Source organism: Pleurodeles waltl, chromosome 11 (assembly GCF_031143425.1).
Source record: "Pleurodeles waltl isolate 20211129_DDA chromosome 11, aPleWal1.hap1.20221129, whole genome shotgun sequence".
Taxonomy (NCBI): Eukaryota; Metazoa; Chordata; class Amphibia; order Caudata; family Salamandridae; genus Pleurodeles; species Pleurodeles waltl.
In genome coordinates this window covers 868923258-868936266 of record NC_090450.1, presented here as the reverse complement: position 1 = coordinate 868936266, position 13009 = coordinate 868923258, and the positions used below count along the sequence as shown (strand labels likewise).

Genomic DNA, 13009 nt, shown 5'->3' with positions numbered 1-13009 from the left:
AGTGGCACTGGTGAGTCTGAAAGGGAGCACGGAAAACTGAATGAGCTTGTGGCCCACCTTAAACCGCAAGTAACGCCTGTGGGCGGGCAGGATGGGATGTGAAAATACGCATCCTGCAAGTCCAGCGCTACCATCCAGTCTCCTTGGTCTAGGGCAGAGAAGACCTGAGCAAGAGTGAGCATCTTGAATTTCTCCTTTTTGAGGAAGAGATTGACGTCCCTTAATTCCAAGATAGGGCGAAGACCCTTATTCTTTTTTGGAATCAGAAAGTAGAGGAAATAACTACTGCCTACTTCTGACATCAGGACCCTTTCTATGGCTCCTTGGCGTAACTTCCTTGCGGAATAAGGCCAAATGATCCTCCATCAGCCGTTCTTTTATCAGAGGGATAGGAGGGAAAGACTGGAAGAGGAGGGAATAGTCCTTCTGTATGATATGCAAGACCCATTTGTCCGATGTTATGGACCACCAGTGAGGGAGATGAAATTGAATCCTCCCTCTAACTGGACAGACATGGTCTTGCGGAACCATATTAGGATGGCTTGGGTGCTGCGAAAGAAGGGGGCTGGGTGTTAGCCGACCTCTACCCAGACCCTCTGGGTCTGATGGTACCATGACCTTGTCCTCGCACGGGATGCTGTGAAGCCAGAGGATGGTGGCTAACCTGTGGTTGGCGTGGTACTGCACCCCTTCCAATGCCTCAAAAGGGGCGATAGGCAGACTGCTGGCGAGCCGGCGGTGAGAGGCCCAAGGATCTGGCCGTAGCTCGAAAACCCTTGAACCTCTTAAACGCAGAGTCTGCCTTCTCACCAAAAAGGCGAGACCCATCGAAAGGCATGTTCATCAAGCTCGACTGGACATCCCCCGAAAAGCCAGTGGAACGTAGCCAGGCGTGGTGTCGGATGGTCACCATCAATGAAATCGCTCTACCCAGCGAGTCGGTCGTGTCCAAGCTACACCTGATGGTAAAACTTGGCTGTATCTCGTCTATCCTTCACAGCTTGGTTGAGAGTGTCCCGTATGCCCTCCGGGACCTAGGGCAGCGCTTGTGCCACCGTATCCCATAAAGTATGGGAAAGATGGCCCAATAGGCAAGAGGCATTTACTGACCTCAATGCCAGGCTGGAGGAAGAAAACAACTTCTTTCTAAGTTGGTCTAGCCTCTTGGATTCCCTATCAGGAGGGGCGGAAGGGAAGGCACCGCGGGAAGTGGAGGCTTGGACCACCAAGCTCTCCGGGGTGGGGTGCTGGGTGAGGAAACTAGGGTCGTTTGGAGCTGGTCTATGGCGACGGCCGATTGCCCTATTCACAGGAGCCCCTGTGCTGGGTTTGGACCATGTTCCGAGAAGGACATCTGTGAGGGCTTCATTAAAGAGTATCATCAGCTCTGATGTAGCAAACCCTGGCTGAAGCACCTTCGTCAGGAGATTACTCCTGACTGACACCGTAGGCAAGTCTAGGTCCAAGACCTCAGCTGCCCTACGCACCACCATCGCATAAGGTGCCCCACCCTCCGTAGCCACAGCGGAAGGAGAGAGCATGCCAGCATCTGGAGAAGTATCCAGTCCACTGGCTTCCCCTAGATCCTCATACCAGTCTTCATGCTCCAATCCATATTCTAATGAATTATCAGAGGAATTTTGATGGTAAAACAACCAAGTAGAGCTCTGGATCCAAGCTGATGAGGTGGGGAAAAACAGGGACTAACGCAAGTCACCGCCATATACAGTCTGTTTCACACCTGGGGTGGAAGGAGCTGTGATAGAAGGCTTGACAACTAACCTAGCAGCCTTGCAAAATAATTGCCAGGGAAAAGGTTTGCCAGATCCAGTCTGGTGACTGGAGGTCATTCATATGGTGACAAAACTGCAAGAATTCGTACCCATCAATGCTTACTCCACTTTAGAGAGTCACAATGGTTGCACTTTTCTGAATTCATATGCTCTACTATTCCTTTTTATTCTGAAATTTTAATTACAGTCTGCTGCGCTCATAGGGTGGATGAACCGCAGTACAACATTATGGATGAAAGATGTGTTGGAATTGGCATTAGCCCAAAAACCCATAAACTGTCCAGGACTGATGATAAGGAGGTTGAAAATGTGGAAACCTAGTCAGAGGTAACAAATGAGTTTGCAAACATAACTGCTTTGGAGGAGGGGATTTCTGAGCAGGAGTGTTGACAGGGGATACTCCCTCTAACAGTAGAAATTGGGTGAGTACAGTAACTGGGTACAGGAGGAAAAGGCTTTCCCCACTGAAAGGGTGAGGCGGCAACAAGGTGCTGCATAACGCTACTGTAAAAATCCATTTGATACATCATTACTTTTTGTGTCCTGGATGTACAGTCAAGATGCCACTAAGACCTTATGCTTATGAAAACAAGAGGGTTGTTTTGTGGTGATTTTCTTTCCTGGATGATAAATGTTTGAGTAAAATGAAAATAAATATTATTTAAAAAAAACTGCCATGGTAATTTCCTTTATAAAGTCTTTTTTTTAAATGTTTCAGGCTGGAGTGTGTTCTTTCTTGTAATTAATGCTTCGGTGGTACATAACGGCAACAAAGAAAATTCCATTGTGTACACAATATTCATTTAATCAGCAGCACCAAATTTGTGCAACTTTTGCAGATGATCGAAATTGGTGTGCTTATGTAAGGGCCATTTATGTTCAAGTTTTAGGTGCTTTTTGATTTACTGATTTTGCGCTAACGGGTACTGGCAGGGATGCCCCAATTTCGATGGTTTGGTTTAAGATATAGGACCCACTTTAAGTAATGAATATTAGTATTACTGGTGGTGTGAACAAGGCAAGTTGTGCAATCATTATTATAAAAAGATTTAAGAGTATTCCACTGCACTCTTATTCTTTCTGTTTGACCTAATTTTGAGTAGTCAGGGGCTAAGAAAAGTGCAGCCTATCACCCCAACACAACAGTAGAGGCTGCAGCCGATTACGTCTTTGAAAAGGATGTTGCTTTACTCAAATGTGACAATGGGGTTGATTGGATGTTGTCTATGTCAACTTTGAAGAGTATAAGATTTAAATCTTGTCTGAGGAGAGGTTATACAGAGCTGGTTTGCTGTCCATTTTATGCCTGAGATTTGACTATTACGCCTAACTCCGTAATTAGACTGTAATGGTACAAAAATCTATGTTTCTCAACTGAGGCCTTAGTTAAAGAGAATTTCCATGTCAAAATCCAACTGTGCCCTGACTGATAAGGCGGATTTCTGAAAATACTTAGGTGGCTTGGCACAAAATAAATGGACCCAAATGATATCCTAAGGTAACCTTGTGCAACTAATTAATCCAGAATTCGAGAATCACCTCTGATTGATCTGGTCAGACAACAAGACTCACTTGCTTCCTCACTCGATAACAGAAACGTTCATGCTGTACCCGGCATTAAACATTACTTGTATCGCTAAGACTAAGTATTGTAGATACGCAGACCCCCAACTGCAATGACAATAGGCTAGCCCCTTGGAGATCACTAAGTATACGACTAAGTAGTGAGATAACACAGGGCCCGATACAGGACTCATCTGCATCGTAGTTCCCAGGACATGATCATTCCTCTTAGCTTTTATAATATTTGAAGTTGTTGAGCTTGGGCTAGCAGTCGTGGGAGAGTTTGTGTGTGAGTGGGGGGGAGGGTGGAGGTAGTTGTTTCACTAACAACCCATTTTCCTCTCTGTATTGTGTTTGAGTTTTAATTCAGGTAAAAATCTTTTACAATAAGTTCATACATGATTTAACTGAGTCACTCTTTTACATACAGCATTACTTACTTTTGGGAACAGAGCTGCCATTTCAGTTACAGCCACGTGTATTCTTTCTGAACATGGTATGTAACTGCAAGGAATAAGAAAATCAGTATTATTTTTTACATGCAAGCAAATTATTCTTGCAGAAGCATGATATCTATTAGTCCAGAAACACACCATGCAAAATAGGGGCACATCATTTATAGTTGCATATTGTGAGTGGACAAGCTTGTGCTGATGATGCAACGAAAGGGGATAGCATCTCCGTTTTCTGTTAATTCGATGACAAAAATGAATAAACGGGAACATGCATATAAGACACGCACTGTGCACTCTATTCTTTTTTGTTTATGGAACAGACAACAAATAGTTTAAATATAACTTTATAACGGTCAATAAAGATATATGGAAATTATCCTTCTGCCCTTACATTCCCAAGCTGTGGCAACCTTACAGTAGGTTTAGATTTAAAACAGAGTGTACACCTTCCAAAGAAAGTCCTACTCATCATGTTTCTGGCCGTTTACTGGTCCAGAATTCAAAATCCCATAATTATTTGATCATTTTCTTTTTCCAGTGTAACAGCTCAAACTTATTATTATTATTATTTTAACTTTTGTCTTTTACAGAACACACTTCAAAACTGTTACATACACAGCCGAGCTGTTCCAATGTAAATTCAGAGTAACAGCTGAAAGTTACAACTGGATAGCTGCCCACTTACTCTCTCCCTGCATTTGTTTAACATATTTCTACTTACTTTAAGTGGAAACAATGACATGAGTGCTCTACATAAAGGGTTCAGTTTCACCTAGTAAAATTGTTCTCTTACTGCTCCCTAAAATTAAGTTAACAAAAACGAATACATATTTGGTTTTATTAAGGCATGGCAAAGGAAATCAAATTGCTATTACATTTTCAATTTCAGGTTTGAAATTGTGACGCTACATGCCTCAGCAAAATGTCTTAAACCGTACATCCTTTGGAGTATCCTGGGAACCATGTCTGCAACAGTAACCATCTTGGGTAGCCCAATGAACAGGAAGCAACATTCCATGGTACTCTTCTATCTGTATTCTTCTGAATATTAAACCGACAGCTAATGAAAATGACCTTGTCTCAATAAAATGAGTTAAGAATCAGAAAACACTTGCAGTGTCGACTAAGTAGCTTTATCTTGTTGATTCCCAATCACTCAGAAATATACTGAAAATCAGTTGTGAAGTGAATAAAGTATACCAGCAGGCAAGATTTAGGACAAACATGCAATTACAAAGAGCATTGCCAAATTAAGCCTCAATCTCCGAACGGACTTCAGAAAAGCATCATAATTAACTCATGTTTTTGACCTGGCACAGACGCATACATGGCCTTGACCGGAGAATCAACAATGCCCGTGAATATGCGGAGTAATTTAAATATGTTGTGGTAAGACGTGCAAAAGAGCGCCTGGGAAAGAACTGTGTCTGACAGCAGTGACTGGAAGCTGTTGTTGCTTGTTTGTCTTACTGCTATTAGTTGGGCCTAGTCATTGAACAATCTACGTAGATAGTGTCTACCACATTGAAGATGTATTCCAAAAGAAATTAAAAGAAAGGACAATGTGTTTTGAGGACGACCATGCACCCGTTGGGAGTTTCAAGGCAGGCCCAGGAGAAGTGCTAGTGACCACATCCCTTAAATGTAGCCATCAGTGACTGCTGCCACTTCGGCACTTATCTTCAACCACGAAGAGAAAAAACCTGGAGCATGCTGTGCACAACTTGCTGGCCAATATACCACGTCATTCCTGTTTCATATCAAAGTCCTATTCCAAGAGGGTGGTTCGCCTCCTAAGATGAGCACTTTACGTGTATTTAAAGGGTTCCACCTTAGGGAGGGAGTAAGACTGGGCACCTTCGAATAGAATGCCTTTTTGTTTCTTTTCTTGAGACAACAGTTTTGAATGTCTCACGGGTCTCAGCCACAGTGAATTTCGTTCTGCACGCCAATCTACACTTATGACTGCAATCTGCGTATATTTTCCACGCAATCCAGTGAGATACAGAGAAATACCCTCTGCAGAAGTTGACAGGTAGGACTCTTATCTTCATCAAAGAAGCAGGAGGTTCTACCTAAGGAGGGGAGTTGCCTGAGATGCTCTGGTATGCGAGTTGCACAACTGAAAAACCCCACCTCTTCCCACCGCAGCATGCTCTGTAATGCAGCATTTTTGCAAGTACTCGGTAATAATGAGGGATAGAAGAGAAGAACTGTAGTCCTTTAGTTGCAGGGCCCATGAGTGCAAGAAAAGACACAAGGACTAATCTATATTTCTAACCATAAAAAGAAATACCAGCAATTTCCATTGGTAAAGACGCTAAACCTTTTATCCCTCTTCTCAGAATTTAATGGGGGCAGTTGTGGCACACAAGGGGACCACATGCACACTTGATTTGAGGATATGGAATGTGGTAGTATTTAAGTACGAAGTGAGTCCTTCTCATTGAGCGTATTTGCACAGAAATGAATGGACGTTTGAAGTCCTGATTAGGTTTAATCTTGGCTTCTGTTAGAAACTACAGATACTGGGGGTAAAAGGTAGCGATAATTGCAGACGTATTACCCAGAACGAGAATAATCTCGGCTCACTGTCATCCGAGGAAAATAAGAGAAGGAGATGGCATAGATGAAAGCATTTTAAACATTAGAGGAAGGATCCTTGGCTAGTTCTTATGATGACTTCAGTTCCTGGTCCCATACCAGTGATTATAAGACTGGTTCCACTGGCTTACAAATGAGTAGAAATAGTCATTGTGTTTAGTCTTTATCTTCACAAATGCTTTGAAGGGATTTCTCTCCTTCATATAATACGCAAGTTAATCCTGTAAAGGGGGAAGGGATGCAAAAACTTTTAGTTCCTTCATAGTTGCCCAATGTATGTATCTAGAGCAACAAATGCATGTAAATGAATATGTCCTGCCCGTAGCAGTGTTTCTAAGGGAAACTACGAGTGGAAAGGAGCAAGAGTGTAAATCTTATACGTGGAAGCATCACAACTCACTTCTCAATGGTCAAAACACAAACAACCCTTGATGAACAGTCTGTAATTTCCAAGAGTCTTGCATTCTATCCCAGTCATGAAAATGACCAAATTCATCTTTGTGGGAAGTGAGGGCGCGGAGCTGCATTTAGGCACCAACATTGCAAGCCATTGTCAGTTTTGTGGGTGACTCTTTTTGCAACCGCAGTCTAGAGCACAGAAAAGTTGAAGTTATCAGAATACAGATCTACTTCGTGACCTTTTTAAATGGTGACGTTGGTGGGGTGGAGTGGGGGAACTCCACAGAACAGGGAGGTGTGGGGGCTGTGAGGAACTGGCAGATAGAATATCCACTAGAAACAGGGTTACCTCTGATGGATACTTCTAACAGCAGATTTCTCAAATTTAGAAGAGATCCCAAAGCAGTACATCCCAAAGGTGGAGGATCTGTAGAGTGGACTCGGGTCAAAAAGTCCTGCATGACTGAATGACACAAGTGTCCTTACTGTTGGGCCAGGCTGTCAAGGCAACAGTGCTTCATGAACCTGTGCATCAAAGCCCAAGCTCTGACAGATGCCAAGAATAGGCACTGTGTGTGCCAACGCAGCGTTAGCAGTGTTGACTCGTGGAAGGAGCTGTCAGTTGTTCAGGAGATTGCATAGCAGATTTTAAGGCAGAGGGCTATCTACCTTTTCTGAACAGCCTTACTTTTCTTAGTCTCTGAGAACTCCAAAAACAGCTAATCATCCACCTGGTCTCTGGTGTGATAGATATAAAAGCAAAAGACCCTTTTGATGTCTAATCAATGGAGTCTCTCCTCTTTCGAGGGGTGAGGCGGGACAAAAAATTTTGGGAGTGTGATGGAATGCGTAACAAAAAAAGACATCACAACTTTAGTAAAAAACGCTGCTCTAGTCACCAGTTTGCTTGGAAAAAAATTGCTGTAGGATGGTTGAAACGTGGTCCACTCTAGCCACAATGCGTCTCCTGGAGAGCACTCTTTGGAACGTCAATGCACAGAAGTTTTGACACTGCACTTCGATGGGATGAAAAGATCCAACCAGGTCTCTCTCCACTGATGGAAGATATCCCGTGCCACCTTGGGATGACAAATGCCATTTGTGATCTACCAGACGTTACTGGGTGAGCTCGTCTGCCCTAGTGTTTAAAGATCCCACCAGGTACTCCCTGCTATTAACAGCTACACATAACCCGTTACTTCCCTCAAATTGGGGACAATTGCTGGTATAATTTTGAGACTGGTGGGTGTCAAAGTACTAGGAGACCTATTCACTAGTGGAACTTTCATGTCTCTTTTAAGATTATAGGGCAAATGGGGGGTAGCGATCGCATGGCCATGCTGTATTATCATAGGCTTCATTCCACCCCCAAAGCTGCTTTTCTGAGCCTTCTTAAACCTTCCAAGGAATTGCCGCTTTTAAACAAATATATACAACGAGCAGATACTTAGAAGTCTACCTCTTTTTTGTACTCCGAGATTATGGTGAGCAAGACTTACCCAGGAGTGGGGGCTAGAGGTGGACAGGAGGAGGACTTAAACAGATCGTTACCTAATAAATGCTGGGTGTATTACAGTATACAAATATACATGTACTATTCAACTACAGACACAAGTTCATTCAGTTTAAACTACTACACCAATACTACTAACCCTCAGACCGCATTGAAAAATTTACTTCACAAGCTGTAGGAGATGTGTTAAGGTGAACGCTGATTTCCTGCACATGGCATGGTCCTGCCCGAGAGTATATGACTATTGGGATAAAGTGTTCAGGACACTGCAGATGATGACAGGTGTCCCTTTTTTACCTGATCCAACAATGGCACTGCTGGGGGCTATTGCAGATGTACTAAACAAAATTAGATGATTTATTAGCATGGCCCTTGTATTAACAGATGGGTTGTCATACTGCGGATGAGTAAAAAGGCAAGAAGGCTTCAACTCCAGAATGGCCAACAAGTCAAACAGATTTATGTGAAAGCAAATTTCTGCTGGGGACAAGAGTCCTCTAATCTCCACCTCTCCCTTCTAATGTTTCCTCATCTATTTTGGACTTCTGCTTACCGGATAGCTTTGACCATGAAGAATACCTATCACAGGATCGTCCTCGATAGCGGGACCACGGCCCCAAGACCAGGACTGTGGCCTCAACAGCAGGAGTGGACCCGAGCGAGTTGGAGTGGGACTTATGCAAGCCCCGTTACTTCTTTTAATGGTCTGTAACGTACAGATTCACTTCATGGTCCCCGATTGCCTTTGGGTGCATAAGGGGGCACTCCTCACACTTCTTGCAGCTGTGCCTCAAGTCCAAACACCAAAGGAATACCTCGATGCAGGTCTGTTAATGACATCTGTTTATGACAATCACTGTATGGTTTCAATCCTATAATTTTAGGTAGGGATATCGCCCCCTTCCACACAGGGTTTTGAGTAGAAAACTCATCAATACTGACGAAAAAAGGAGTGGAACTGTGGATGCACATTTCAAGGCGCAGAAAGGAACTGATGCTACCACACAAGGGGTGGTTCTTATGCGAGGCTCTGCTCCTTCACTTCTGGGGTGGAATGAAGTCAACACTCACAGTGACACTGTCATATTTAGCAGGCATGGGAGCACCACACTATAAAACTTCTGGATTTTGTCTGTGGCCTGGGGAATATTCGAAAGATGAAGAATCTTCAGAAATCATCAGAAAAGCCTGAGGTTGCACAATTCTTTCTCCAATGAAGAAAAGCTCCCTTTAACTCTTTCAACATAAGAACCAAGAAATGTGGCAATGACTGTCCCTCTGTATGGCTATCATGGACTGAGAAGTCGACAGTTCAGGCAGTAGGTATCTCAAAAGGTGCAGACCCTCCAAACAAGGAGGCACCACTGAGAAAAGAAAAAACAAAGCTGTGTGGGGTTGAAGATTCCAACCTCCTGACAAGCGCAGTTCAAGCGACAAGAGAACCACCTCTGACCACTGTTACAAGAACAAAAGTAAAATGCCTGTCTTAATCCTTGGGGTGGTTCAGCTGCAAGAACAGTGCTGTTGTATCTTGTTGAGCTCAAGGGAAACCAGACAATGATATGCATGGTAATCCAAAGGCTAAAGCCTCATACACAGAGGATAGCAACAAACCAACATAAACCATACTTATTGAAAGAATGCACACAGAATGAATGGCAAAAGCATGCCACAGCAATAGAGATGTACAGCCACCTACTGCCAAACTCACACGGCTAGAAGTTGCACCAAATAACATTTAAGGACTTAAAGCAGACAGCATTAGCCAAACACCTCATGAGTTCAGAAGGTGCACAACACAGTCACAAAAGAATCTGAAGCTACACAGCCTCTTTCATGTCAAGAAGAAAATCACCAATGTAAAGAGAAAGATGACAAGAGGAAAGGAAGCTCGAACGCTTTCCTTTCCTTGGATAACCACCGCAGCATTCAACAAAGTCGATCACACCAGACTGGGCTGCTGTAAAAAGTGACAGGCCAACATATGGACAGAGTACAAAAACCAAAGGCGCAGCCACTAAAGATCTGCACCAGGAGTCTTCAGAATCAGTCCAAGAAGATGGACACCGTATGAAACAAGGACCAACCTAGCAGACAACCTTGCTACACACAGAAAATGCATTGCACCTCGTCCTATATGTATATATATTTTTTAACAACACATGCCAGAAGAATAATCGCCCATGCGAAAGCTGGACATGGACAAGGCCACAGATTAAACCCAGTATCAGCCAATCATCAACAAAATTAACTACCACAGAAATGTGCTCTGCAGGCCCCAGAAGAGAGCTTTGCCTCACTCATACAGCCAAAGCATAACTGAAACCTAGAAATCTCTTGATTTGAATCAGGACCACGGAGGAAGACAAGCAATGTGGGAGGAGAAGAATCACCCGGAAACTATGAAAAGGGGATACCGTCTATAAGGTCGCAGACAAAAGAAAGTCTAGAACTTTAGCTACATTACATAGGACCGCACTAAAAGGAAGAACTTCTTCGAAGAGAGACCACCCAAGTTGGACCACATGCTTTGAGTCAATATCAGCGAAATCATGAAAGTCAAGGAACTAAATAGAAGAAAGAGCAGCTGATTCGTTGACCTCCACACTTCCTCCCCCACCCCCTTCAAATGAATATTGTATCTGGTATAAGAAGGTTGAAGGATGGCCCAAGAGGATCCTTTCAGAACACAAGCTTGGTACCTTAAGGGGTGAAGATTTTAAGTCAAAAGTAGCCTCTCAAGTTTGGCTAGAAATCTTAATGGTTCCTAAAGCTAGAGACAGTGATTTTCAGAACAGTGCCATAATGTTTTGCTGAGTATGACGTTAAAGCCAAAACCACCAGCAGGACTGGGACCAATGTCAGCACTCAATATCCGCAGGCACAGTGGTGTTGGGGGGGGCAGAATGGGTCTGGCAGTTGCTGAGGTGGAAGCCACTGAAATGGGCACAGCTGGTGAACTACAACGTGCAGCAGAAGGAGCTGAATGAGGCTGAAACCTCACCAGAGCCTGGGTCATCCGACCACTTGAGTGAGGTCAGTAAAAGTCAGAAATCATTCCTCCACCACCGGGTAAGTGGTTGCCAGCCTATGCCTAATAAGGTATGAATCCACAAATTACCTTGTCAAAGTTCAAGGGCAAATGCACTGGAATGCTGGAAGCGGCATTGGGCACTGGAGGAATCTGAAGATCAGATCAGTGTAGAACAGCCATGGAAGGACGACCTGCACGAAGAATCACTTTAGCCCAGCCCACTCTGAGTATGATCTCGAGCGGGATCTGACACGGTGTCTGACTCATTGAATACTGAACATTTAACTACAAATGGGACTCATGTCAAAGCAACAGGGTCCCGATTTATGCAGTTTCATGACGTCAAAACTGGTGAAAGGCTTGAACAGGACGCAGCAAAGGTGCCACCTATTAGCATAGGACAGCTATTTTAAAGTTTTCAGGATTCAATCTTGGAGATTCGAGAAGTGAGGAATCTGAAGGCAGAAGTATCCATCACAACTTCAACATAAAGCTATGACTGCAAGCTAAGAAGACCAAGGGACTTATTTAGAGTTTGGCAGACAAGTTACTCCGTCACAAATGTGACGGATATCCCACCTGCAGTATTACGATCTCCATAGGCTATAATGGGATCGTAATACGGCGGGCGGGATATCTGTCACATTTCTAACAGTGTAACCTACTCCACCTAACCCTAAATCAGGCCCTAAGCTATCGATTCACATCTCTTAAAACTGAAAGCCTAGCACAATATTGTTTCTCTGATGTTAGAACATGCCTTGTAGTGTTAAACAAACTTTAAAATTATCTTACTCATCCTTAATCAGCTGATATATCAAACTTAAATTAGTATTTTTATGCAAAACAGTGCAAACACCGACAACAAAAAAGACCTTTCTTACCATACACAATTCACTTGGAGTAAAGAATATACAGCTGTAAAGACACTCTATGCAATTTTCAAATCACAAAGTAAACAGATTCATTCAAATTGCATAGCAGAAGAGCACACGATAAGGGGCATTTAGGCTATGCATGAAAAGTTTCTAAAAAGCTGCCAAACACTTATACCTGTTCCCATTTGACATATTTAGATAAGCTAAAATAAGCTGCGATATAAACTCTGATATGACATGATATGCATTCTATTATAACCATGGGCGCACACAATGAAAACAGTTACTGATGGTGATATTGATAGTATTCTAGTCGCTTAAAAAATACGTCATCAGACGTATGCAATTCTAAAACTATTGGCCTAACCTGGGCCCTGAGTGATCATAATCTGCGATACAAGTCATGCCCACCTACGCGGCTGCATTTGATTACAAAGCTTGCCTACATGACATTTTGGTATTTAAACACTTTAATTGCTAGCTCCCCAAAGTCTTCTTTAGGCCAAATGTGCTGAACAAGACATTTGAATGTAAAGACCATCATAGTTGTCTGGCATCAAGGCACGACAAGTTCATCTAATACTATTACAGCTTAATAATATCCGGAGTTTAACAAGGGTACTAAAATGGTAAAAAATAAATTCCAGTAACATACAGGAAATGGACGTATTTTTATTTTTTTAAACTCAACTAAAAGTGACTTTTTTTGTGCCAATTGTATGAATAATTATTACGGATACTTAAGAAATATTGTTTATAACAGACACATA

General features: G+C 43.0%; 1 protein-coding gene across 4 annotated transcripts in view; it reads right to left on the bottom strand.

The window, feature by feature from the left end:
* The window catches only part of GIT2 (GIT ArfGAP 2), a 374247-nt gene that overhangs the window by 38792 nt on the left and 322446 nt on the right, over positions 1 to 13009 (bottom strand). For all 4 annotated transcript variants that reach the window (XM_069214722.1, XM_069214720.1, XM_069214724.1 and 1 more), the window contains one exon: positions 3797 to 3860. In XM_069214722.1, coding sequence (XP_069070823.1) covers positions 3797 to 3860 — 64 coding nt within the window. The remainder of the gene's footprint in view (positions 1 to 3796; positions 3861 to 13009) is intronic.